We start from the raw sequence: 26,225 nt of genomic DNA, 5'->3' as shown, positions 1-26,225 counted from the left end.
ATATATACATATGCAGATGTATTAAAGAAAAATAGGGTAATGTTATATTACATGAGCATAATGGATTCATAAATCTAAAAATGCTCCCACTGTTCTTTGGTTTCCATGCAGATTTATGGTCTATCAAATGGATTAAGGCCTCTGGTCACTGCATAGTGAAGTAGGCAGCTGCTCAATATTTATTTTTACCTTCACTGCTGAAAAAGTAGACCCACTGCTCGTTAAATTGATCCTGGTTCTTCCAGTAAGCATAGTCTATCTATCTCCTTCGGCAGGAGTCCAGGTTAGATACATTTGGAAATTTTCCAGCAACACCTAGGGTTTTTTTTCTTTTTTTTATTTTTCAGGAAATGTATATTTGAGCCTGAAATATTTCATTCAAAACAAAAAATATACTCAATCCAAGTAACCGTATGCATTCACACCTCCATCTTCAGCACTCGCATCTCACCACTTCCTTGGATTTCTTTAGGTGTCCTCAGCCTTGGTGTAATCTGCCTGATAGATTGGCTAATTATGTTGGAAGTTAATGATCCCTGGGCCTTAGTCAGCCGTTAAGCTGAGAACCCAAACCACAGTCTGGCTGGAAGTTCTTCCCCAGACACAGCAGACCTGAAATTGTGTAAATTTTGCCATAGAACTCCTTCCACCAGAAGCGCACCATTTCCCCTGGGGTTTAACATTTTGGAAAACAAAGATGAGAGATTTTACACAGAAGAAACCACCTTGCTTTTCAGCCAAGTCTAATCCGCTCACACTCTGATGAACTATCACCTTTATCTTAATACTTGCCACTTTCCTATTATGTCCATGGAATTACAGATGCTATAAATACATATATATGTGTATGTATATATATATATACACAAAATTAGACAAAATATGTTGTCTGTAAGTTGGTAGATTCGTGTTGTACCCAGAAGGGCAGTACTGGAATTCTTCAGATAATTCTTAGCTTTGGTATTTCTTGGCTCTGATATGTTTTAGTTTGGGGTCTATTTATATACTTAGGAAGTTATTTTAAAGATTTATTTTAATGGAAAGTCTAAGAGAGGCTCATTTAGAACTGAGATACTTGTGATTTTCCAGTAGATGTTCTAAAAATATTTTAGTTGTGTATGTGTTGTTGACAGCAGACTTTTGCAATAACAAGGGCTGGTTCTCAGGCAGATTGGGGTTTGTTAGGAATTCCGAATTGGAGTATCGGGTTGTAAAACAATCTGCATCCCATTATAATTTTCAAGGAGAGCTCAAGACTTTTATAAAAGTTCAATAAATTGACTGGCCTTTGTTGTACACATTTCTCTCCTGAACTTGTGCGGATTTATTCCCCAAAGAAATAAGGGATCTGGTTATTCTGGGACAGCAAGGAGAAAAAGCTGTGAATTAAAATAGGTTTTCTACTTCCCTCCTTCTCTTCATTTGGATGTTAATCAGTAATTCAGCACTTAAGCAAAGGAGAGACAGGATCTTTGCCTGGGGTGTAATATATAGTGCACTTTTAAAACACACTGGTAATTTGCTGTTGGGTCCTTGCTCCAGTATTTGCAAATTCTTTTTCACAGGCTTAAACATGAATGTCTTTGTCTGTTGTGGTTATGTTTCATTTCATATTTTTTCTTGTGTGAAAAAAAAAGCCTTTGTTACACAGGTGGGGCAGCCTTCTAGACTGTAAGCTCTTCAGGGCAGGGAACAGTCTCTTACTCTGTGTTTGTACAGCATCGCTGTTGCCTTGGCCTGGTCAAAGGCTCAAGCTCCTGTGCACTATTGCAATGCAAACAATAAACACTGCTGAAAAATAGTCTGTTCCGTCAATTGGAGTCTTGCCCAAGTATGAACACAAGGAAATTAGGTGTCAAAATCAATGCTCTCCGTTATGGGTTGTTCAGCACATAGCAATGATTTAAAACAGTAATGAGTTTCATAAATTAGCTGTGCAGCTAGTTGATACTTTGCAGACTTTAGAAGATTTACTGATGATAAATATGATGACAATTTCTTCTGAACAATAAATAGCGAGACTGTACACATTTACCAAATAAACCAAGGAAATTTCTTTGTACTCTCTGACCCTGCCATTTAAAAAGTCCTTGAATCCTAAAGGGCTTCTGTAAATATAAATCACTGCAGAATTGCTAAGGCATACATTAAAGTACTTCTGTAAAGCTAGATTGTCTGATTATTCAATTCACTGCATGAATTACTGTATAGTTAACCATAGAGGACGTTTCATTTTTTCTAAAAAATAAAAAGAAAATAGTTTCTCTAGTTCATCTTAGAGCATAAAAATGAAACTTTACCAATGGAATTAGCTCAGTAAGTGTTTTTCTCATTTGATGTTTCATGTGGTTATGGGACCATCTCAGCTGAATATGAGCAGAAAATGACAAGAATATTGGTAGTATGTAAAAGTGCATTAAACATAGTGGCCTAAAAGTGTTCAGGAGGATGGACGGCCTGCTTCTAATGTCAGACAGGCAATTACAAAAGGGCAAGAAGCAGAAGGTGAAAAATGCACAGGGTGAAAGTCTGTCGTTATGAAATGACAGAGATCCTGTTTAGAGCTAGTGCTGAACTACGAAAGAGTCTCGGCAGAAAATTCACTGAATTTTTCTTCCTTTCAAGTGGAACTTTTTATCATTCAAAACCAAGAAATGAAAGTACTGCAGTTGTAAGTTGTCTTTGATGCACTGCTTTTGTAGGAGGAGTGTTTCGGTCATATTGCTCTGGCTGCTCAGGATAACTTTCTGAATCCCTAGCTGGTGTTTTTCTGATCTGCCAGAATCCCCACTGTTCTTCCTCACCTGTAGCCTAAACTTCCCATGACACTGGCCCATGTGAAACCATGGAGCTAATCTCCTTGTCCCTGAGTGATTTCCTTATCCCTTCTGATCTCATTTGGTGCTTAGCACTGCTATAGTTTTTGAGAAGTCATGCCTCCCCCTCATCCCTTCCCTTTGCACACAGTATGGCAAAACCTGGTACCTAACCCTTACTGGCTAGGGGTAGAGAGCTGGAACCCAGATGGTTCTTAACTCTTCCCCTTATGAGTAAACAGGTATGTTTTTCATACTGTTGAGACCATCATTGATTGGACTGTTAGGGGAAACACCTGAGGAAAAAGCTATAATTGCTTTTTAGTGGCTTTGTTGTTAGCTGAGAGCAACCACTTGTTCATTTCCAGGGGTTATTTTTTTGTAGCAGAGGCTCCCTGCGACAGATGCTCCTCCTTGCCTCTGCCCCACAGAGTCCATGCCGCTGAGGCGATAGAGAGGTGCAGGGCTTCATCTCACCAACATCCAGTGCATCACGTGGATAGAGGCAGCAGTGTGGCAGTCAGTGGCAAAGTCAAGCTCTAGACTTGGAAGCTAATCTAGGTGATGTGATGAAGCAACCTGTAAACCTATGGGTGATTACCGCTGTTCCTTCAAGTGCTGGTGTCTGCTTGGCAAGTGTTACTAGAGCCTGCAGCTGGGGGTATTATACTACACCCTCCACTGCTCTTTGGCATTTATAAGCAGTAGTATCTAGTAAGGATATTTTATTTTTTTAACCTGCATCTACCTGTGGATCGCAGTGGTTTCCTTTAGAAGCATTCCTTGCCACCACAGGCTGTCCCATCGCTGCAACAAGCTGCTTGTTCCTAAAAACCAAGCTAGGAACTGGTGCTAGAGCAACAACCTCTTCAGTGGTTTGAGCATTGCGGAGCAAGTGGTGCATGTCTTGTAAGGCATGTTTTGCTTGTTAACTTGCAAACAAATTTAGGATGTTGAGGTTTGGCCTGTAAAGCTTGAAGTGATTTGTGAACTCTTGCCTGTGGAGATAACCTTTCTCTTTGTAACATTTTGCCACTGCTGAAGTTAATGAAGAAGGTGAGTAAGAAAGCAAAAAACCCCTCATCCTATACATCAGGAAAGTCTCCAGGTCTGATGCCGTGCACGTGCCATGCAGCACTGAAAGCTGTGAAACTGGGGTGCGAAGGAAATGCATAGCAGAGGCAAAATGAAAGCGACTGGCTTGCGTTCCATGCCGATCTTGTACTTCTGTTAAATTACTAAGAATGCATGTTGGCAAGTTGCAAAAAATTCCTATAAATTAAATTAAACAAGGGCAGCATGTAATCATGATGATGCTGATAGAAGATGGCAGGACATTTAATGAAATCTCCCTGTATTAGAGCAATAGTAAACCAACTTGTTAAACTTCTAAGAGAAAATAGATGGTTTTAAAATGAAGTGAAAATGCATGTAAGTGATAAATTAACTTACTTTGTCTGAATGGGCAAGTCAGTGCTCAGCCTGTTTTTCAAAATGTAGAGCCGACAAGCTGTTATTTTTAACGTTGCGATAAAAAAAGAGAAAGAAAAAAAAGAAAGTTTTGTTTAATTTGGAAATGAGCTTGATGTAAATGGAGGCAATTAATGCGGTGTGAAAATGTGCCACCAAAAAGACATGTGTGGAGCTATAGGTTTCTTTCACTGCAGTTTAATGTGATTTATTTGTTGTCTTGTGCTTTGGCAAGTCTTTGACTAGTTTGTGTAAACACGAGGCTTAAAATGCTGCATTGTCTACTCCTGACTGAATAAATCCTTCGTTAATGCCTTCTATATTAAGTGTGTCTGTCCCCTCCACTGGGGCTGAAGTGTGATACTTTACAAACAGCTGAGGATCTTTCTAAGGCATCCTTCACGGGTGCTTCTTGTCAACAGGCCTTTGCAAGGGCATGGCTGCAGTGTGGTTCCTTCTTCCTGGGCTGGCTAGATTAAGGCTTTCTTTCAGTTGGAGTTGCAAGAGAGCAACATTGAAAGCAGAAGAAGGCTGTGATTCAGGTCAGCCTGCTCAGACATGAACCTTTTGTTACTGCTTTCATCAACCAAAACACTTCTCTGCTTGGAATTAATGAAGTATTAGAGACATGCCTTTTGTTTTAGTAGCAGAAAAGGTGTTCTCAGTGGGACTGAGGCTCTCACTGCAGACTAAAAGAGCCCTGAAGAACAACAGATTAACAGAAAAAAAAAAATGAATGAAAAATCCCTGTGTCTCTGTATTGAGCTGATGCAGGGGAATAGAACTTTGCTTGGGTAGAGGATCACCTTTGAAACTAACATTTTGTGAAAGGACTGTAGTGGAGGGTTATAAGAGTAATGGGCAATTTCTACACTTTTGTTCTTACTTTGTTCTGAGTTGTGATAAAACACTCAAGTTCTCATGCCTGAGCACTGAGGAAGCAGGATTAAAGGCAGAAAAATATTTAAACAACATTGACTGAAACTGTTCCAAGTGTTTTTAATGTTTTATTAACTGTTTTTAACAAAATGTTTCAAGCTGCAAACAGAAAACTGCTTTATAAAATATTCCAAACTTAAATGTTTCCACAGTTTGAAAAAAAAATGGAAATTGGGTCTTGGTTAGAACTTCCCTGTGTAAAGTTCCTGGTCTGATGAGTCACGTATTCTGTAACAAAAAGGGTTTCCTTGAAAAATACCCCTCCAAGTTCAAGTGTACTGACTGATTGATAGGCTGTTCTACTCTTCAGATTAGCAAAGTAAAAAATGATGATACTTTATAAAGCAAGAGTCATCCCTCTTTTTTTATCATAACCTCTGGTCTAACTCTATGGTGTGCTGAATGCTTTCAGGTATGAATTAGTGGAAGACGTGCAGTGTATTTTTGGTTCGAGCCCTTCTAGTGTATGCTGATGCTGCCGTCAGCATTGCTGAGACAGTAAAACTCAGAGCACATTTGACTGGAGCTGTTACTTCTCTTGTCTCATCAGCATCATGGTTTTCTGTGCTCCTATCCGATGGCCACAGCTGTGCAAACCCATGGATTTGCTCCAGCAGTCTCTCAGAGAGAGCTGGTTCCTACGGCTGTGCCCAAGGGGGTAATCTGAACCTTACTGTGTGGTTACATGCAGGAAGAAGGAGGCTCAGCTTGGTTCTTTGGGCTAAACCACAGACAGTGACATCTCCCACGGATGCTGATCTGCGTTTAGGAGTAAAACCATCCTTAATCTGAGCCTGGTTCAGCCATGGGGGCTGGGGCAGGAGCTGCGGTGTGGTGCTGTAGGGTATCAGGTCCCAGCCCCAGCTCGGGCTGAGTGGAGGAGTACATCTCTGCTCTTCCCAGTCACTCAAGGAAAGAAGAAATTGCTTCCTTTTTTTCCTTAAAGGAAAACAAACAAACAAATAAAAACAAAACAAAACTCCACACAACCAAAGCCACCTTGAAGGAGTTTTTTATTCTTTGTGGAATGGTTTTATCTTCACATGGCACCATTCCTGCCACATTCCTGCACCATTCCTGTACTGTAAGTAATATAAAGAGGATGATAGCAGCTATATGGCCACTTTGATGAGTGTCTTCAGGGAGACATGTTGAAAAACAAAATTCTCTGCTCTGCAGAAAAACTTTGGTACAGATGGTGCCAAGTACCATGCATACACAGAGGCCAAATTCCTCTGTCCCAAGCAGTGATCACATAATATACTTAAGATAAAACATAAATTCAGATAAACACGAGCTGCAGAAAATACTTTAGCTGGACAAGATCACTGTATACACATTCCATTGAAGGTATTTGTAGTTCCCCAGAGAATTCACTGTGGAGTACCACAGTGGTTGCTGTCCTTTGTTGTCCAGAAGGGAAGAATTGAGAGTGGTTTCGTAGATCTGGCGGTGAATTCAAGGCAGAAAAGTGACTACAAAGCTAACTACTTCCAGAACTCAAACGTTGTGCTGTTTAGTTCCATTGACTGAAGTGGGGCCATGAGATATGCATGAAATGTTTTACCTGCAAAATATCTTGGCAGGGTGGGTGCAACTCCTTGTCCTTCCTGTTTCCCCAACCATTTCTTATTAACTCCTCATCACAAATGAAACAAAATAAATAAGCGTTAAATCATGTTACTGCAGTTGAACTACAGGCCTGGATAGAGGTGGGTACAGTATCAGTCTTGCTTTCAGAATACTTTATATGTGCTGCTGCTGATAGGGCAGTGTCTGTTCAGCTTGGCTTGAGAGCTGTTAAAGAACATAAATATTAGGGTGGTGGAAACAACATTCTCAAAAGCAATGTCTTGCATTCTGCAAAACACAAACTTTCTTCTTTCCGTGGGCAGAGCCGACTGCAGTTTGAGTTCATGCTGGTGGTAGCCCCATAGGCCCTGTGAATTAAATCCCAGGGGGCATAGTGATGTCATTTGCTCAGTTCTTTTTTAATCTCCTTTTTGTGCTGAGAACAGCCATCTGTCCCCCTCCAAACAATGATGGAAGCAGCTGTGCATGGTGTGCCAGCAGGAACAAAAGCCGCTGTTTCAGACCAGAGGGCAGCAGGCTGCAGGTCATAGGGAGTTATAAGGATATCAGGGTCAAATGACACCTGTACAGAAAAATAAAACAGGGATTATGCATCCTTTATGTGTTCATTCACTAGCAGAGAAGTCTTTGTGCGAGTTTCTCTCTACTGGCCATGGGAATGCATGTGTGTTTTCAAGGCTAGCCACACTGCTACTTACCCACGGAGTAATGGAGTAACAAGACCAGCATCAAGCATCAGGCAAAGCAAACATGACACAAAACAGTGCTTTCGAAGAGAAAATAAAACAACTTGGATTCATTCTGGTGCTTTATACAAGTTCAAAGCGCATATCCTATAACACGCTCTTGTGAAAGCGCAGTGAGCCATGCTTTTCATGTGCAGCCTGCAGCACGCAGTAGTTCCCTAGCTCCTCTGTGGGAAAAGGGAAGCTGAGTGCTGCTCAGAAGCCACATCCAGGAGAAGTTGGTTAAGCTCTGAGCTGCTTTGTCTGCATGGTAAGTTGGAGGAGGGTACATACTCCACAGGATGAAATTGCCCATTCCCGCAGGTAGCTTTCTACTTTTCAACAAGTGGTACTAGTCCTGTCCCAGCTATTCTTTTTCTGTGCTGGGTCCATAAGGAGAACAGAAGCTGATAGAAACCTTTCTAAGGGGAAACATGAAATATGTGGTAAAGTTCACACATATAATGAAATAGGTAATGATCATAGCTGAGTACACACCCTCCTATCTTTTCTTTAACACCACATCACTTTTGTTTGCATGGATTCCTGCACTGGAGCCATTAGTCAGAGATGTAACAAGGGTCATATTTCTTTTGGGATGACAGTCCGGGATTTGACCCTGTCTCTCATGGACAGGGTGACATTCCTTGAAGCTTGATGGGACAGAAGCACATACTTCATAAATGGGTAAGCTGTAAACACTGCATGCTCCCATCTCAGGGGAGCACATTCTGGGATGCAGAGGCATTCATGGACATACATCTTAGCTCAGACAAGCCGTTAAGACAGCCATGGCTGGCTCAGTGATCCCTTCCATTCCACAGTTCCTCTTACGCACATGGAAAATGGTTCCCTATTGCCCTCTCTCTTTTTTTTGCCATGCAGCTCAGAAAGGATACCAAAATAGAAGTTCATAGACATAAAGTACAGTATTTTTTGTAACGTACAATGGCTCAGGCTTGTTAAAAAGTATTCTTTCAAACTGAAAACTTCTGTTCTTGTTTGCTAATTGCCTACTTTGTGTCCTAAATGACATGAATAATTCCTTTCACCGTTGATTGTCTACCTAGTTTATGTGTTTTTACAGGAAGAAGTCGCAAGATGCTGCAGTAAAAGGGGACAGAAATATTACTGATGATGGAAAACACATGCCTACACTTCTAGGTCGTTTATTGTGCATTTTACCAAGTGCCCTGCCTGCTGAGCAGCAGTGTAACTCAGTCACACTGTTTATAAGTTTGAAAAGCTTTACAGTTCTTTCACACCACACAGAAACTGCCAAAACTGGGAAAAAATCCTGTTTGCTGCTTGATGCCTGCTTGATGCTTTGCATGCTTGATGCTTGATTGCACTGTCCTCCCTTCCAATTGCTTATTATTCCCACGTCCCTGTGAGTGTTAAATGAACAGAGCATCACGCCATTGAAACTCCGCTCCTGAGCAGTTACTGTCCAGGAACAATTGTATAGATTTCCATTGTACTTTAGACAAGATGATCACTGGTTCATGAATTGCCGGTTCAAAAATTATTTGTTCTCTTTCACTTACATAAATGTCTTCTTTAACTCACATTAGATTCCCTTGTTTTAAGCTCTCTTGAGCTGGAGCAAAACTTAGGGCACTGCTGTTGGTTCCCAAGACTTCCACAGCATACTTTACATTCTGGCAGTTTTCTTGGTGTTGCTTTAAAGCCCCCCCCCAACCCCGAGATCAGCTGGCTCTGCTGAGTGGTTACTGGCTCTAAACATAAATCCCATTGCTGTCTGAGTCTGTGGTTTCTGGGAAACTTTCCTGAAGCCAATTTTTCTCCATGTTTTGTCACAGTCCGAGGAGGGGAGGGTTTTTGTTTCTCTGTACGAACAGAAACTCTGACTATGGTCCATAAGATTCAGCCTGGAGCATATGCTGCAGGGTTGAATTGGTCTCACTCTGGCAGAATTTTACTCCCACCAGCACAGGATATCAAAACTTGAAGTGAGAAGAGAAAAAAAAAAAAAGAAATTTATGTGGTTTATTTTTTGTATGTATGTATTTATATTTGTTGTGTTAAGTTTTACTGTGTACAGAGCAGATAGCTGGTTACTGTATTGCTTTGGGGTAGTACCTGCCTGTAGGGTGTAGTAGTGTTTGAGGCAGAGAAATGAGAATTATCCCGAATATGAGGATGTAGGTGTTTGTGTACAGTGCTCCATGTGTGTGTTGAGGTGTGTAATGAGGCATACAGTCAAACATGCAGGCCTTATGCCCACCGGCTATAGCACTGGGTTTTATTATCGAACTCATTCATTTGCTGTCCTGACACGAAACAGACCTAATGCACTCTCACAAAACATGGTCTTCAGTTTAACCCTGTGATTGAGCGTGGCACCCAACCAGCTCCTTCAGTGCACAAGCAGTTATGGTTAATGACAACGCCACAGAGCCAGCTGAAAGTGCCCCGAGGGCAGGACTGCTGCATTTACGGTGCTCCTAGCCCCATTCCCGTCCTTTCAAGGGTGCTGTGCAGCACTTGGAGGCATCACCTTTCTTACTGGGGACATTCTTGCCTTCCTCTCTCGTCCCAGATCAGGAAGTAAGCACATTAACTGCTCCAGTTCATTCTGGTAGCTCAGCAGGTTTGGCTCTAGTTCAAGCTCTGCAGTCTCCATGCAAGGCAATGACAGTTTTGATCAATGGCAAGCTAGCTTTCCTAAACAAAGTGCTATTTCTTCAGAAAGCAGAAGCTTCATAGCAAAAACATAAAAAGATGAACACATCATATACATGTATAGCTTACATAGTGCTGGGCCAGCACCCACTGGGGTTTGGGTGAAAACTATGATGTTTAGGATATTTTTTTAAATCTCTGTCTCTTGCCCAATAGTCCCATATATTGCAGAGAGCATGAGTCACTTCTCATTCAGAAAGGCCACTGTATATCCTATTAAGTTCATTACGTTGCTAGGCTATTTCCTCTGTGGGTGAAATGTCGAAATACTGGCTACCTATATAGTCAGCATCAGAAATCTGTATTAATTACAAACTGATTTCACTATAGTTCTACTTCTCGTGCAAGTTCATCCCATGAGCCCAGATAAACCTATAGAAGTACATGCAGTGTAACAAATTATACGGTAAACCAGGTATTCCATGTTGCCAGAGCATGAGTCTTAGCCAGGTCTGAAGTATGGGAAGTACTGATAACCAAAGCAAAATACAATTATTAATTACTTATAGGTGTATTTGAAGCTGATGAAATAAACAATCCCTTATTTAATTTATACTGAATATATAATAGAAATAGAAAAAACTTCGGAGAGACATTAATCTTAGCTAATTTTTGATATCTTAAAGTAAGCTATCTGTTTCTATTTGAGTCATCTAATTTCTTTGTAAGATCCATAAGAGTGCTGCAAGGAGGCAATGCGTGCTCACCCATTTTAAACTTGATCTGTCATATAAAAGGATGAATCACTGTCTGGAGGTTTCTGTTTTTTCTCCTTTGGTTATAAAGAGAGTCTGGGTTACTGTTTTAGATCAGACATCTGCCATCCATCCATCCATCCATCCATCCATCCATCCATCCATCCATCCTATCCTTAAATGGCTATATCGTTAGAAAAATACTCTGTTTTATTGCCAGCAAAAGCAACTTCATTGACAGAATAGTGGGATCACTGCTGATTTTTTTACAAATATCAGGATAAAAGTTGTTTGAATTTTTGTTTGCCTACGGACCAGATGTTATTATAGGCACACTGTCATTTAGAAGTGTGATAACAGAACTCATTCACATGCATTGCAGTCAACTGCCTGTTGTATCCACACAGAGAACAAGAAGTAATTCAGAAGTAAATTCGGTGCAGTTTCCCTGATAAAGTCCTATTTGCAGATGAAGTGTTTCCTGCCAGCCCTACCGCAGGGGACCTGGTGTTTCTCTTCTGCTGTGGCAGCCACAATGGCAGTGGTGTCCAGCTCTGCTCTCATCCACCCTGCTTAGCATTCCTCTGCTGCCATTTGGGTCATGAATATTAAGCACAGAAGAGAGGATCATGAACTTCGCCAGGAAAATGTCATTAATAACCTTGACAAGTATGGAGATGGATTGGGAAGGATAAAAGGGAGAGTGGGAGGAAAGGAAGTCAAGGCAACCAATAGGCTAGACCTGCTGCTACCATGTTAATCTCTACAGGGTTATTTGAGGGAATTGCTGAATTAGTTCATACTATACCTAGATCCTTCCCTTAATTCTAGACTAGTTCTTCCTTGATACTGACATTGCATTTATAAGACAATGCATATTTATAATAGTTCATAAAAATAAGAAATCAAAATACTATTTCAGGCACATTAAATACAGTGGTGGATGTGAAATACACAGCACATTAAATGATACAGTTGCCTGACATCACGAAAGGTTTTAGTCCACCCGTTATTTTTTAGTTGGAGATGACTGTGTCATTGCATACCACTCAATGTAACCTCCAGTTGTTGTTCTAAAATAGACAATAGTTTATTATATTAATACTCTATAAGAGGCTTACAGCAACTACTATTTTTAATAGTAGTCTCACCAGTGCATTGCTGATTCTACAGCATTTAACCTTTTGGTTCACTACATCGTTTTGGGAAAAATAATGATGATGAATACCGAAAAATCTTTTTGAGGAGGATTTAGAATGAGGATCTGAAGTTTAAGGGAGATTATGTTTCCATTTGCTGTGGGTAAATTCTGTCTTTTATCATCAGGAGGGGGGACCAAATACTGTATCAGAAAGAAGTATGTATAAATGTGAGCTGGTCACTGTGAAGCTAATAAACAGTCAATCACATTGGTATAGGAGAGGTTAAAAGTCAAGGTTAAAATTTAATAACTTTAGCTACAGAGCATTTACTGCAGGAGTCCTCCTAAATGGGCAGTTCCTGTTGCTCAAAAATGGGTTATCCTCAAAAGATAAGTGTGATTGGTGGTGATGGCTCTCCAGAATAGGAGCTCAGTGTAGATAACCTGTTGCCGCAAGCACTTATGCATGTTTTTGGTAGCTCCTCAGACTCACGATTTGCAGAGTATGAGGTGGTTATTAAAAAAATAAAGTTGAAACTCAGTGGAGTAAAAGTCAAAATCATAGTTATGTCTTAATCCATTTAAAAAAAAAACAGCTGTTATGTTGTTTTTAATGACAGTGTACAGTTTACTGAGCACCAGCTCACCTAAAAGGAAGTTTTGTGCTGGGAACAAGAGACTGTTGGGTTTTCGGTGGGCAAGACTGGAGAAGTCCTGGCGAAAGCTTCCTGGCCCTGCTCACCTCTGCAGTCTCCGTTCACCTAATTGATGTCAAGAGCCTTCCCGCCAGAGGAAGGGTTTCTTAGGAAAATGGGGTTTGCAAGGTCAGGTTGGCAAGTGCCACTCTGCAGGCGTTGTGCTCTGCTTCATGTACACTGCGTTTTCTGCTTGGAGTTTGTTTCCTCCCACTGTTTCAGCAGCACAGAAGCCTTTTACTGGCAGTGGGAGGCATAGGCTGGAGGCACTGTGGTATTGCAAAGGCCTTTATCTGACCAGCCTCCGCCACCATTTCCCCTCTGTGCTCTGTGTTTTCCTAAGAGACAGCTTCTTCTTTGGCATTGTCTCCTGAGTACATTGTGGGAAGAGCTCGTGGGAGAAAACAGGGAAAATACGGATAGCTGGGAGATTCCTGCATCATGTGTCATCTCCACGGTGTGTTTGCATAACCTGTCTGGCAGATTACCGAGTACGCCGTGCCTGCAAGGAAACAGGCCTCTCTTTGACCTGTGACTGTATCTATGTGCAGTGTTATGTGTATTTAGTTAGTGAGCAGTCACTGATTTGTCAGAATGCCTCGCAAGGGGTGAGGGGTTAAAACTTAAACAGAGGAAGTTTACATTGGATATAAGGAGGAAATTCTTTCCTGTTAGGGTGGTGAGGCACTGGAATGGGTTGCCCAGGGAGGTTGTGAATGCTCCATCCCTGGCAGTGTTCAAGACCAGGTTGGACAAGGCCTTGGGTGATATGGTTTAGCATGAGGTGTCCCTGCCCATGACAGGGGAGTTAGAACTAGAGGATCTAAAGGTCCTTTCCAACCCTAACCATTCTATGATTCTATGATTCTATGATCATGGAGCAAGCTCCCTTTTGCTTGTGATGTTGTCCAAGGAGACATGCACATGCTGCTCCCATCTGCAATAGTTGTGCCCTTTGGCAGGTAAAGCAGTGAGCCAAGACATGCTATTTAATACTCCTTCCCTGCCAGACCTGGGCAGGCACAGCAGTGGCTGCAGGAGAAGAGCCATTGCTTCTCCAGCATCTTTTCCTGCCATGGTGACACTGGCATGGAGGAGCTGGGCAGCATGCGAAGATCCCCCATGGCTTGCTTCCAATGAGTTCTCAGTGCTGCCCACACAACTACAACAGAAATCATGCCACATGTACAAAACCAAAAGCTTTTCATACTGCAATTTGTTCTTTCCAACCCCCGAGGCCTTTGTTAGCAAACAAGACGCCAGTCTTTGAGGGGAGAGACAATGGTGTGGTTCAGCTCACTCTGTGAAGGAATGCTGGAAGTGGCCAACAGCTGAGTTGCCCTTCTCCCCCCACTTTATTTTTATTATTCTGGTTCAGTGACATTTATTTTGCTGTAAATGCCCAATTTGCTACGCCGTGCATGTGTTTTACAGAGACTAGTAAATTAGAATCATACGTTATGCAGAAATACTTTGGTCTGAAAATGTAGGCAACCCATATTTGCCTTTCAGCCTTCACTAGCTTAGACATTCAGTGACAACCAGCAATAATATTTTTAGCGACTGGTATTCTTCTCTTTAGCTGCAGGCTAACTTGCTAACTTGATCAAGAGATGCTCTTTAAGTGAGTTGACACCACATGCAGTAAATTTTGTATTCAGAAGAAGAAGATGGATAAAGGAGAGCACTAGGGTTGGCCTATGGCATAAGTACATTGGAGCTGGTTGCTGCGGAGAATTTGTCATTGCTGCTGTTTACATTGTATTTAGAGAGGGAAGGGGTTATATATGTGGTACAGCTCATCTCAGTTTTACAGCAACATTTTAGACACCAAACCTGGTAGGGCTTTGTATAGAATCATAGAATGTTTAGGGTTGGAAGGGACCTTAAAGCTCATCCAGTTCCAACCCCCTACCACGGGCAGGGACACCTTCCGCTAGAGCAGGTTGCTCCAAAATCTGTCCAACCTGGCCTTGAACGCTGCCAGGGATGGGGCAGCCACAGCTTCTCTGGGCAACCTGTGCCAGTGCCTCACCATCCAAAACAGGGAAGAAATTTTTCCTAATATCTAATCTCAATCTACCCTCTTCCAGTCGTATGATTAAGCTTCTCAAGAGGAAGCACTCACTGTGGCTTTCTGTACACATCCTGTGTTTGCAAGGGATCCCATTAAACAGCTATCTAAACAGGGCCCAAGCAAGGCAGAAAAAGCAATCTAGGGGATAATTTCATATATGATAAACAGTAAATACTGATCTGCCTTAGTCATATGAACTGGTTTGGCTGAGTTGCCCTCGTCCAAGTCTATTAAGTTTAATGCTTCTGTGTGAACACTCAGAGTTTCCATTAAGTATAGTACTGAACGTCTGATCTCAGGATGACACTGATATTCCAAAAATAGTTTAGAAATTCCAAAATGTATCATCATAAGCCTGAAGTTCGAGTATCCAATCTGCCACATTACGTAATATACGTTGGTTATATAATGGGATTTTAATCAGTCTAGTGGCATAAGTGCAAATATTAGAGCATTATTAGGAAAGCAAACCTCTCTCTGACTTTGAATCTGTTATGCTGGAAGTCAGAGAGAAAGTAGCTTATGTATATACAAGGATTTAGATGCTACAACTGCAGAGATATCTTAACAACTCAGAGCTAGTTTGGAGATTTTGTTCCTGGCAAATATAAATACATTTTAAATGGTACTGGGGAAAGAAATTGGAGTGTGGTAAGAACTTCAAGCTGCTCTAAAGTATCCTTTGTGGTGGACCAAATCGAAGCCTTTGGAGTCAGAGAGATCTCTAAAGCCAGTGCTCCTTATCTCTTGATATACACTGAGAGAGAGATGGGGAGCAACAGTCTTTCTTTTTCTGCTGGAAAGCTCCTGAGCTAGCAGAAATCAGGACTCACGACTGGGAGGACATATGGGAAGAGCAGCAGGGATTTTATCCAGGCAGAGCAATCTTCATACATAACATCACAACCAGTTGTCACAGTGGTCAGGTAACACTGCCAAGCCCTGTGGAAAGGCCGGGCAGCAAATGCTTGGAAAGCAATGGTGTTGTGTAGAAAGTCTTCCCTGCCAGGGAGCAGAAGCTTTGGAGATGGGAGCTCATAAAAAGAGCTGCTGTGAGTTACCTGGAAATGAAACGAATTTAGTGCACTATACATAGAACTAAGTGCATCGTTTTATAGCCTAGAAGCTGATTTTGCAGGTTGCACAACTTCTTGAAAACCCTAAGTAGGGCACTATATGAAATTGCATGGCCTGATGTTACTGACAGCCAACCATCTGTCCCCATGGGCTTTCAAATCAGGAAAACATCGCTTTTACTAAGAGCAGGCAGTCTATATGGTGGAGTAAGTGAATTAGGTGAACCTTCTGACTTTTCAGCCTGAGGTAAAATGTAGAGTCAAGTTCAACTCAGCAAGTTAGCATAAGTGAATTACATACTTTAATTTCACGTATTTTCTGGGTAAGTTGAAACGGGGCAGACTCTAAAAGGCTGATATGGTCCTTAGTGTCTCTGTTTCAAAGACACAGTTTTCCCAGAAGCATTGGTGACCCCGTACTTTGCCCTGTCGCAGCATCTCGACCATTAGGCACACGTTAGAGAATTAAACTTCAGAGTGCTCTGCTGAGGAGGTAACCCCTGTCTTCCTCTTACGGGTGGAGAATGGGCATACTCACTAAGGGAGCAGGAGAGGGGAGCTGGCAGGGTGGGGGCACTGAATGTGCTTCCCATGGGATGCTCAGTCTCACCCATCTTCTATGTCCTGGGATGGGGAACTATCTGCCCATAAAGAAGTGAAATCAGGTGACCAGAGTAACACCAAAAGCTGTAGTGCAGACTGGTCAGGGTCCAGATTCCTCCTGTCTCAGGGCTTTAATTAGAAATCAGTTTCTCCCCTAACCCCTACCCCCAAATCTATAGAGCACATAACCAGAGCAAAGGACAACTGCTCTTGCTACCTTGCAGACCCCATTCTGCAAACAGGGCTGTGCACATGGGCTTCTCCAATCCATGTGAAGCTCCCCCGCTGCCTTCTCTTGGGCGCTGCCCAGGGCTCAGGGGCTTCCTGACCTGCTGGGCCTTCAACTTTCCCTGACAGTGAGCTGGCTGCTTGCTGGCAAGTGCACACTGAGAAAATGCTGTAGTTTAAAACATGGCATAAAAGTGCTGTTAATACTTGGAGTGCTGCTGGATTTTTCCCCTTGTATAGGATATGAAAAGTAAAGGGAAAAGAAAAGATTTTTTAGCCCTATAAGATTAAACAGTCATCATGGTTTTAAGGGCTTAATCTGCTGGCATGCAGACTGCTGGCTGATAAGTCTGAGTGTAATTGGATGCAGCATTGGATTCATTTCTGTGGGCTTCCTGGGGCTTTTTGTTTGTCTCTTCATTTTTAACACACTGCGGAGTTGAAGTGATCTGTCGCTGGAAATGCCTTTGGGTGTGAAGCTGTAACGTTGTCATCCCCCCCCCCCAGCCTGTATTTTGGCAGCACCTAGCTGGAGACCACCACTCGGGGAGGGGAGGTGGGGAGGAAAGTTGCTCCTTGTATGAATTCGGGCTATTGTTCAAGGCACACATCTGCCTTAAGAAATCGCACGGCACAGGCCGTTACTTATTCAGATGCAGAAGCTCCTTCCGTCCCACAAGACAGCCCATTCAAGTCACATGCCAGAGGTCTCAGCAGAATGGGCTGCAGCTGCTTCAAATCTGCTGTCTAACATCAGAAGCAGTTGGACAAACTGTGCTGTACTGACTACAGTCAGGCTCCCCGGCGCCGAGGAAGACAGGGAAAAGATTTGGGATCCCAGTGCTATGTTCTCAGAGGATCTGTGGCTGGAAAATGAGAAAAACTGTGCTGTTGTTCACAAGTCAAAGCGAGCAAGGAAGCGCCAAGAGCTCCTGGCCGTAGCCCTGGGGGTGAAGGTGGGAGTCAAGGGGGCACTTTTGTGGCAACCTCTGAAACTCTTTGCCTATTCACAGATCACCTCCTTGGTCAGAAGAGCAGCCTTAACCCAAAACGACAACCACTTCAACTATGAAAAAGCACACAATTTTAAGGTAAGCACAACTTCCTATTTTTGGCTAAAAAGTTCTGTTTAGATGCCTCACATTTGGATTTTACTATGATGGGGTTTTCACGCACCCATCTATATTAGCTCTGAGAAAAGTGTTGAAAAAAATCATTTTTCTTTCTGCTTTAAGTCCCCTTGACTGCATTCTTAATATGTCTTTACATATTTAATCCAACTAACAGATTTGCTACTCATTTCACTACTTGACTGGCATTTTAGCTCTTTTTGCCCAGCTTCTTCTTTCTTTATTGTTCAGAAACAAAGTACTTCATATTGATAGTTTTAAAGTGTAACTATTTTCACATGAGAAAAGGGCCCCTTTTCAAAACCTAGCAATTGTCAGAAGCCGGTAGCATTTTACCTGCAAACATTTTGATTGTTTCTGTTTTCAGAAGTTGAGGGAGCTGGGGTGCTCCCCAACAATAAAGCGGAGCACAGCAGTGGTATTGTTTCCTAGCTTTTGTTCCACCACCATATGCTAAGGAAATGCCCTCGGAGTCCCACTGAGCTATAGTATCTGAGCTTGTGTTTGCTTGTCAAACTAAACCAAATAGCTGGACATACACAGGTATGCTTAAATGGATCATCTTTTGACTGTCTTATACATACAAAATCAGATTCTAGGGGCTTTTTGCCCCAAGTGCTGTGTCTGGCATGCTGCAGCAGGGAAGTGGCTCAGCTTTGGAAACAGACCTTCCAGGCAGCTTGTACTAAAATGTTTTGCCAAAAGGACTGTGCTGGTTTCGGAGTATGCCAGCCAGTTACTGTATCTAATGCTGTCAAATTGTGGTTTGATGCTTATCGGGGTGGTTACAGAGAGAATAAGAGGCTGTAGCAAGACAAGAAAGGAATGCGTATCAGCTTTGAAACCTCAGTTTACTTAATGCTCCTTGAGGATGCTGATCTGGGTCATGGTCAGGATAATTCAACTCATTAGCAGAAAGAGAATTTTCTGGTATTTATTGTGGCCTGTCAAAAAAACAAAAAAAAAAAATAGGAGAAGCGCTGATTAAAATGATTTCACTGATTTCCTGGTTTAGCAAAAGAGCTTCACTTCTTTTTTTTTATGTATTCCACTGTGCAGACATTGAGCTCCTCTGCAGTGCTTCTGCTGTAGTTGGTAAATCAATAATTTAATATCAGTGAGAAAAGCAAATAATAGCATCCTTCTTCTCATTCTCCCTCCTTGACCCAGTCTACTGAAAAGCCAATATTTATCTCACTGATTGGCACTGAAGGAAATAAGGAAAATACTCTGAGTTTTCTTGCTTGATTAAACCAGTTTTCATTTTTTCTGGGTTTTGCCCTCATTATCATTTAATATCAAAACTATTTTAGTTTAACGAGAAAATATTTTCTCATGACTGAGACTTTTTTTCACTTTGACCCATGCATTCTTTCCTCTTCAAAATTCCCCTGTTTTGGCTTTGATTTATAATTGGACATGTGCCCAGTTAACTTTGCGTTTGCACAATCTAGCTGTTGTATAGTCTCTGTTCCCTTCTGTTTCAAAGGAGTCATAGTTCAACTGGAAAATCACATGATTCATGTATATATGTATTCAAAGGCTTGACAGGAGAAAATTATTGTTTTATCCTCGTAAAGGCAATAAAAAACTTAGGGAAGAAACATTGTCCAGAAAGGCAAGTCAAAAGTGTTACATTTACTTCATGAACAAATACGTTCACTATGCAAATACCGTTAGTTTTCCAGAGGAATGTACTAAAACATGGATTAAAACAAAGAATATATTAAAAAAAAAAAAACTGTAGAACAACAAATGTGGATAGAAGCTTAAAGTAGAATTTTTTAGACTTAGAAGACAGATAAACTCATGTCTGATATCTTTAATATATTCATTACGTTAAAGGGTTAAGAAATCATGAAGAGTGGCTTCATGGGTCCTGGGGCAAAATTCTTAATGGCTTTTGACAGCACTCAGGCCATGATGATATGGGATTTATCTGAAAGAGAACGGACATTCAATGAGTTGTCTTCCCCATGTTTAAGTGAATACTGACGTGTATTGTATCATTCATTTTACTCCATAGGAACAAAGGTTATGCGTCAGTGTCCCTCATAATCTTGTCATAGGCAATTCTTCATGAACAGATACTTTTTAGCTCTTGTCCTTTAGCCATGAAGAATCTTAAAACTGTAGGGCACATTTTTAGCGAAGCTGATGAGATTTTTATAGATCATACAGTGAAGATCCTACCTACTGGACGAGAGAAGGAACAATAGAAAGAAGTAGACTCAAGGCACTAATTCAGAGCAAGGACAGTTCTCCCTCTGTCCTTTCCAAGCTAATACAAAATACAAAGGAGAGTTGGAGTTTGAAGCATGAGGGTACCACATTATGCCCCTCTGAGCATCCGCTTCCTCATCCAGCCTCTCTTCCAAATTTCAAGTTACTCATGGCAAATGAACAAAAAAAAGATCAGTAACCAGACTGATTTGTTAAGCTGGGTTCATCCTGAGCGTACAACGCAATCACATGGATTTAGGTTTGGAGCTGGCGTCTGTCTGGCGGGACAACTTCGCATAAGCCAGCATAGACACACTATAACTCAGAAAAGAGAATAAATCTCTGAAGCCCTGCTTAGAGCAAACACACCGGTATTTCTGTAACATTGTGGGCGTCAGCCTAACCGGATAAACAAGGTCCTCCTGCTTCTTGTTACAGATAGGATCCAGCAGTCATCGGGCTGTGCTTTACCTGACAACTTCAGTGGGGTCCCAGCTGGTGGTGAGGCCAGCCTCATGCATGAGGACAGCAGCGTGGAGTTTGGGAATGCTCCATACGGTTTGCTCTAGGCTGAGAATCCATGAGAGGACCTCTGTGCTGCTATAAGTGAGACAAATGCAGCTGAATAACATGCATTTACCACAGTATTGTGCCTGTTTGCTAGTATAGCGTGGGCATATCAGATTTGCAGGCAGGCCAGCAGTGTAAAGGCAGCTGATTACATACAAGTCAGAAGATCTGCTGGGAGAAAGGATACTCTGGGATAAAATTCCCCTTGTGTTAATCACTGCAGTTCAACACTACTTCTGGGAAACAAAGGGTTTGGGTGAGGCATTTTTACAGACATCATGAAGATCATGTGTATGCATTTAGACAAAAATAACAGCAGAGTCAGCTATGCCTTGCAAACAGCTCAGGTTCAGCAGGTGTCCACAGGAGAGTATATATGTACATATATTCAGGTGAAAGTATGAAAAAAACTTGTTTTCTTTGGACCAAATAGAAAAGTTTTCAAACACAGGTCACGTAAACAATAAAATTTATCTCAGAACCAGCACTATATAATACCAATAAAACCCATGCATTTCAATTGAAGGCAATGTTTTAGTTTGTTTCTGCAATTTTGCTTTAAGGGATTATTCTTTTTTTTTTCCAATACGTTGGCACTCCTTAACTTTGGACTCAGTTTCTCTCCTCTGTGAAAATGGCTCAGACAAACTAAAAATGAACAAGAGAGCATCTATGGCATGAGGGGGGAATTCTGCTATTTGGAAGCAAAGGCATCAGATGGCCAAAGGGCCAAGGTGAGAGCACAGGAAGGCAATAAGAGTCACGCAGTGTAGTATGGGATTTGTCCCACAGAGAGCAGAGGATGAATGTAAGCAAAAATTTTTCATTGAAAGAGCTGGAAAGGGAACAGAGTGAAGGAGTTAGACATTGTGGAAAGAAGATGAAAGAGTGAACAAGAGAAGTACAGTGTATAGTCTGAAACATGTTTTGGCTTACATGAAGAAATACTTCCCTGTAAATTCTTTTCAAAGTCAGAATGATGTATCAACTGTAGCCCAAGGAGCCTGAGCCCATGGTCTGTGTACACAGAGAGGTCTCCTGAGACTGCAGAATGGGGTAGGGACCAGTAATAAATAGATCTTCATCACGTTTCCAGAACACCTCAGCCCAGCCCATTTGTAATGATGTGGTTACAAAGGATGGGGCAAAATCTAAAAACCCATCTCACAGACCTAAGACCAGCTACTTCTTCTCCTTGTTTAAAATAGAAATGAGGCCAGTCTTGCAGGCAAAATTCCTATTTACCATTCAAAAGTGTTGCGTGCACGCTGTGGGCTGCGTTCTAGTGTTGCATTCATAACAGATTTCCTCATTATTTCTTTAAAATTAATGGCAAGCCATAAGAGACTTGGTTCAAAACTTCATCTTAAGAGATTTTTTTGCACCTTTATTAAAAACTTTTGAAGATCTCCCTTTTTCATTTAGAGATAGTGAATATTTCCCTGTTCAACTTGACCAGAAGCCACCAAGACTAGCTTTTCACAGGACATTTCAGCTGGGAACTGGCCATTTGAGCTAAAATGCAGATCAGTGAAAAACTGAAGTGTATGAATAAAGAGAGCTAAACCTTTGAGGGCCACCAAGCAGAAGGGAACAAGGGAAGGATGTGCAGTCAGCACTTCTCAGGTGGAGCCCTCAGCCAGCGCTGATGACTTTCACATTAATGACAGCAGAGATCAAGGAATAATCAGCTGGTATTTTCTAAATATGCCTCAGTGAAATCAGCTGAAATAAGCTTTATGAAAAGTGAGCAAGTAGGCCCCAAATATCCTAGCAACTGTGATGGACATTAAATGTGAAATGCAGTGGCTTTAAAAATCCTGAATGAGCTTTTACAGCTTCCTCTCACAAGGTTGGCTTTTGTAAACTGCTGCAAAGCAGAAGACAGTTAGAGATCTTCCCACAGCAGATGATTTTCACCCACAATTAAACGCAGGTGCAGACCTACTAATTATGTGGTTATCAGTCTAAAAATGGTAAAGATGCAGGCATAATTATTTGTATTCATAGCTTTGCATCCACTGAAGGTCACATAAAGCATATGCCTGAAACTCAGGTCATCAGCTGATGTTAGGTATGAATGCTTACCCCCGCTAAAAGCCATGTCTGAAAGTCATGCTACCCACCCTGAAAAACAAGATAAAATGCAAAAGAAGTATGTGTCTGTATCTATCAATCTATCTCAAACTTTACTGCAAAGTGCTGCTTCCCAGGACTACACATTTTTCTGAGGGGTGAAATACCATTTCAGAAAATAAATATGATCAGTCAGACATTCCAGTTTTGACCTTTTACTATCATAAGGGAGGAAGAATTACTATTGCTTTAAGTTTATTCATGCAATTCAATTATTGACTGTGAGCAGTTGGTCAGGAGTCGTTTGTGGTCATGCTCACATTTTTATCTTTAATCAGAAAGAGAGGTCTGCATTAAAATCATTCTTGGGGAATGGATTAAAGAATACAGTCTTGTATAGGTGTGATCCTGCAGACAAATGGGGCCAAAATATTAGCAAGCCAAATGCTTGGCTTAAAACTTCACAGTTTGCCTGAAAAGGGCAATGACCATTTCTTTTAAGTCTATGAAAAGAAAAGAGCAGCTCTCCCCAGCCCAGGGGGTGGAAGTGGCCTTTCAGCCATCCACCCGACGGGTAAACAAGAGCAGAGAGAAGGAAAAGAAAGCATTAGCAGCCAGAGTGTGCATGATTTATGTTTTGTTAAGCTCAGTTAAGTCTCTGGCCAGCACTAGCTCATACCATGTCCATTCACACGGGTGTAGACCTCACTATTTACTCTTGGTTTCAATGAAAATGAAATGCTTACTTTACCAGAACATGCATCTTAAATAAAAGAGTCTTCCACTGTAGCCTTGGAAAAGCAGTGGAGTAAGCAGTGGTGGCATGCAAAACCTGGCCAGGGAGCTGTGGGCTCTGTCAGCACGCAGGTCATTTTATTCCTCCTTATTTACTTATGTTTGGACTGTAGCAAAAAGTAAAGTTGGTCTATTGAAAAAGAGCCTACTGACATCTTTTCCCTCTGCGAGTTCAGTTCACTCACTAGAGTGGGGAAGAGTATCATTTGCTTTTACCACTAAAGGGTTCCAGTGTGCAAAGATCATTACCCAACTGCTGCCTGGAGTGGCTGCACAAATCATTCATCCCTGATACATATTTACAGCCATCACCTCAAGTTTTTTTCAGTGTTGTTGCATCGAAATGCACATGTAACACCATAGTCGTAGTGTGTTCAAACATGAGCAGTGCGCTTAGGACATGGGTCTCACACCAGATCTGTGGTCACACATGGTTATGGGGAACCAAAACATGATGCATTCAAAGGGACTTTCTATCACTGCATGTCCCCTAGTTTCAAGTGATCAACTGAAGAGCATTTGAGTCTCAGAAACATTCCTGTTTTGTTTGAGCTACTCAAATAAAAGCACTGACTGCAGTTCCTTGGATTATTAGTTTTACTTTTTTCTCCTATGCCTAGTAAACCTGGTTTCCTGCCCTTTGCTGTAGCTAAAATGTCAGCTAGCAGAAATGATTTGTTTTCAATGTTGTACACAGCCCAGTTCTCTGTTATGTTAAGCCTATTGAAAGATAAACTTAAAGATCAAAGCAAATTTCTGTTCCCGTGGTTTATTTCATCTCGACTTTGGAAAGATGTGGGGGCACTGTGTGCTAAAGATTTACTCCTCCCAAGTCTTCTGTTGTTTATCTGTTTCATCTGTTCCATCTGTCAGACCATCTGCCTCACAATGACCCCATTTCTTCTTCTTTTCCCCTCCTGTTTGTATTACAGGTCCATACGTTTCGAGGTCCACACTGGTGTGAATACTGTGCCAACTTCATGTGGGGTCTCATCGCTCAGGGAGTGAGGTGTTCAGGTAGCCCTTCAACATCTTCTGTCATTCTCTTGAAATGCTCAGACATCTCTCCCACCCCCAGCCTGCACTCCCTGCTGGAGGCAGGGTAGGGATTACTTTACAGGACAAGGCATGAAATCCTCCTGTGTAACTTAGACTGTTGTCATTCACCCCATTAGCTGGTTTAGAAATGAAGCCACTGGTCACTGAGGATGACATCCTTTCAGTAGTACCTTGGTCATGTGTGTGCCTTGGTGTATTGATCTTTATTGATAACTTAACCATAAAGGATTGATCTTTATGGTCAAGCTATCCCTGAATGTCTTAAGAAACAAGCCTTGGAAATGGCAGACCCAGCCAGCAACTAGGCTTCATAACTCATCATTTTGCCACCAATTGCCGAGAAGTGCCTTTGTCTGCAAAAAGACTGTCACCTGTTTCCTATTAAAATACCATGCATTGCCTCAAGCCTGAAGAATCCCACCTTGAGGGAAAGCAAAAAATGCAACCTTCATTTTCATAGAAGGATTAGTTTTCTGGTGCCACTATAACTGTATCAGAATTTTAATCGTGCTTTAATTATTTGAAATGTTTGTTCTTTTTTGGAAAATAATCATCTTGATAAAGTGCAATAATCATCACATCATGGGCTTTTGGATGCAGCAAGGAAAAGTATTCAGTGCACTGCAAATGGGGTTTCATTCTTTCTACGGACCTTCAATCCCTTCCGTGTCTCACCTGAATATGCTTCTGTCTTACCTCTCCCTGCCCTGACCTCCAGGCATTCCTGATCTCAAATTGGTGCTGAACATATCCAGTCCTAACATCTGCCTGTCTTGGGTAGAGGAGTTGGTTGTTACATAAAATTCAGACCACAGTTTGAAGGATCAAAATACCTTTTACAGATGCACAGTTTTAATAAGTGCAGCCTCAGCTACTGCTATGTCTTGTCTGCCTGTAGATGAATAATGGTAACACAAAGAATATGAGGACATTAAAAAAGAGGAAGAGGAATAGTAGTTTGCTTTTCAAGCTAGTTGATCTTAAACACATGTGCAAAATCTTACCTCACTAATGCATAGCGCTGTTTTTGTTCACATGCATAAAATATTAAACTTATGAAAAGGCTTATTTATTTAGTATGGAGCATAACACTCTCCCTCATTAAATTGCAAACATTTAACTCTAAGTAGACAGATGCATTTGTATTTAACTTTACATGCTTGGAGAACAGCACTGAAAACAATACAGGGAGGCTCCTGACTGCAGCTGCTCACATTTGTTTAGATTTCACAGAACAATAATGTATTATGCAGTAATAACTGTATGGAAAAACACACAAACACCAATGCAATTCCATTAAGTGTGTAGGTGTGTTTGTAGTGATTATATTATTTTGCTCGATTTAATATTTTATAGAGAATAATACTGAAATGTGCTGCAAGGAATAGTATCATGTTTACATTTTTAATAGCTCAGGTAATAAATCTACATGAAAAAATAGTAAGTAACCTGCTAGTGATGATATTAGTTGTGTGAAGTTATCCCAAAGGGTACTGTCAGTGATAGGCATGACTGGGAAGCCATTAAATTAGGAATCAGAGTTATGTGAGATAATGTAACTCACAGTGGTAGTGTTTGCTTTACTAAGGCTTATAAATCCATTTGGAT

At 41.4% G+C, this 26,225-nt stretch overlaps 1 protein-coding gene across 4 annotated transcripts in view; it reads left to right on the top strand.

Annotated features, from left to right (window-relative positions):
• The window catches only part of CHN2 (chimerin 2), a 167,946-nt gene that overhangs the window by 124,407 nt on the left and 17,314 nt on the right, over nucleotides 1-26,225 (top strand). For all 4 annotated transcript variants that reach the window (XM_057424983.1, XM_057424982.1, XM_057424984.1 and 1 more), the window contains 2 exons: nucleotides 17,778-17,855; nucleotides 24,491-24,575. In XM_057424983.1, the coding sequence (XP_057280966.1) occupies nucleotides 17,778-17,855; nucleotides 24,491-24,575 (163 nt within the window). The remainder of the gene's footprint in view (nucleotides 1-17,777; nucleotides 17,856-24,490; nucleotides 24,576-26,225) is intronic.

The sequence above is a fragment of the Pezoporus wallicus genome, unplaced genomic scaffold (assembly GCF_028554395.1).
Source record: "Pezoporus wallicus isolate ANWC-B61680 ecotype Strahan unplaced genomic scaffold, APGP_CSIRO_Pwel_v1 contig_3181, whole genome shotgun sequence".
Taxonomy (NCBI): Eukaryota; Metazoa; Chordata; class Aves; order Psittaciformes; family Psittacidae; genus Pezoporus; species Pezoporus wallicus.
The sequence above is the reverse complement of the archived record's forward strand: the minus strand, read 5'-3'. Positions and strand labels throughout refer to the sequence as shown.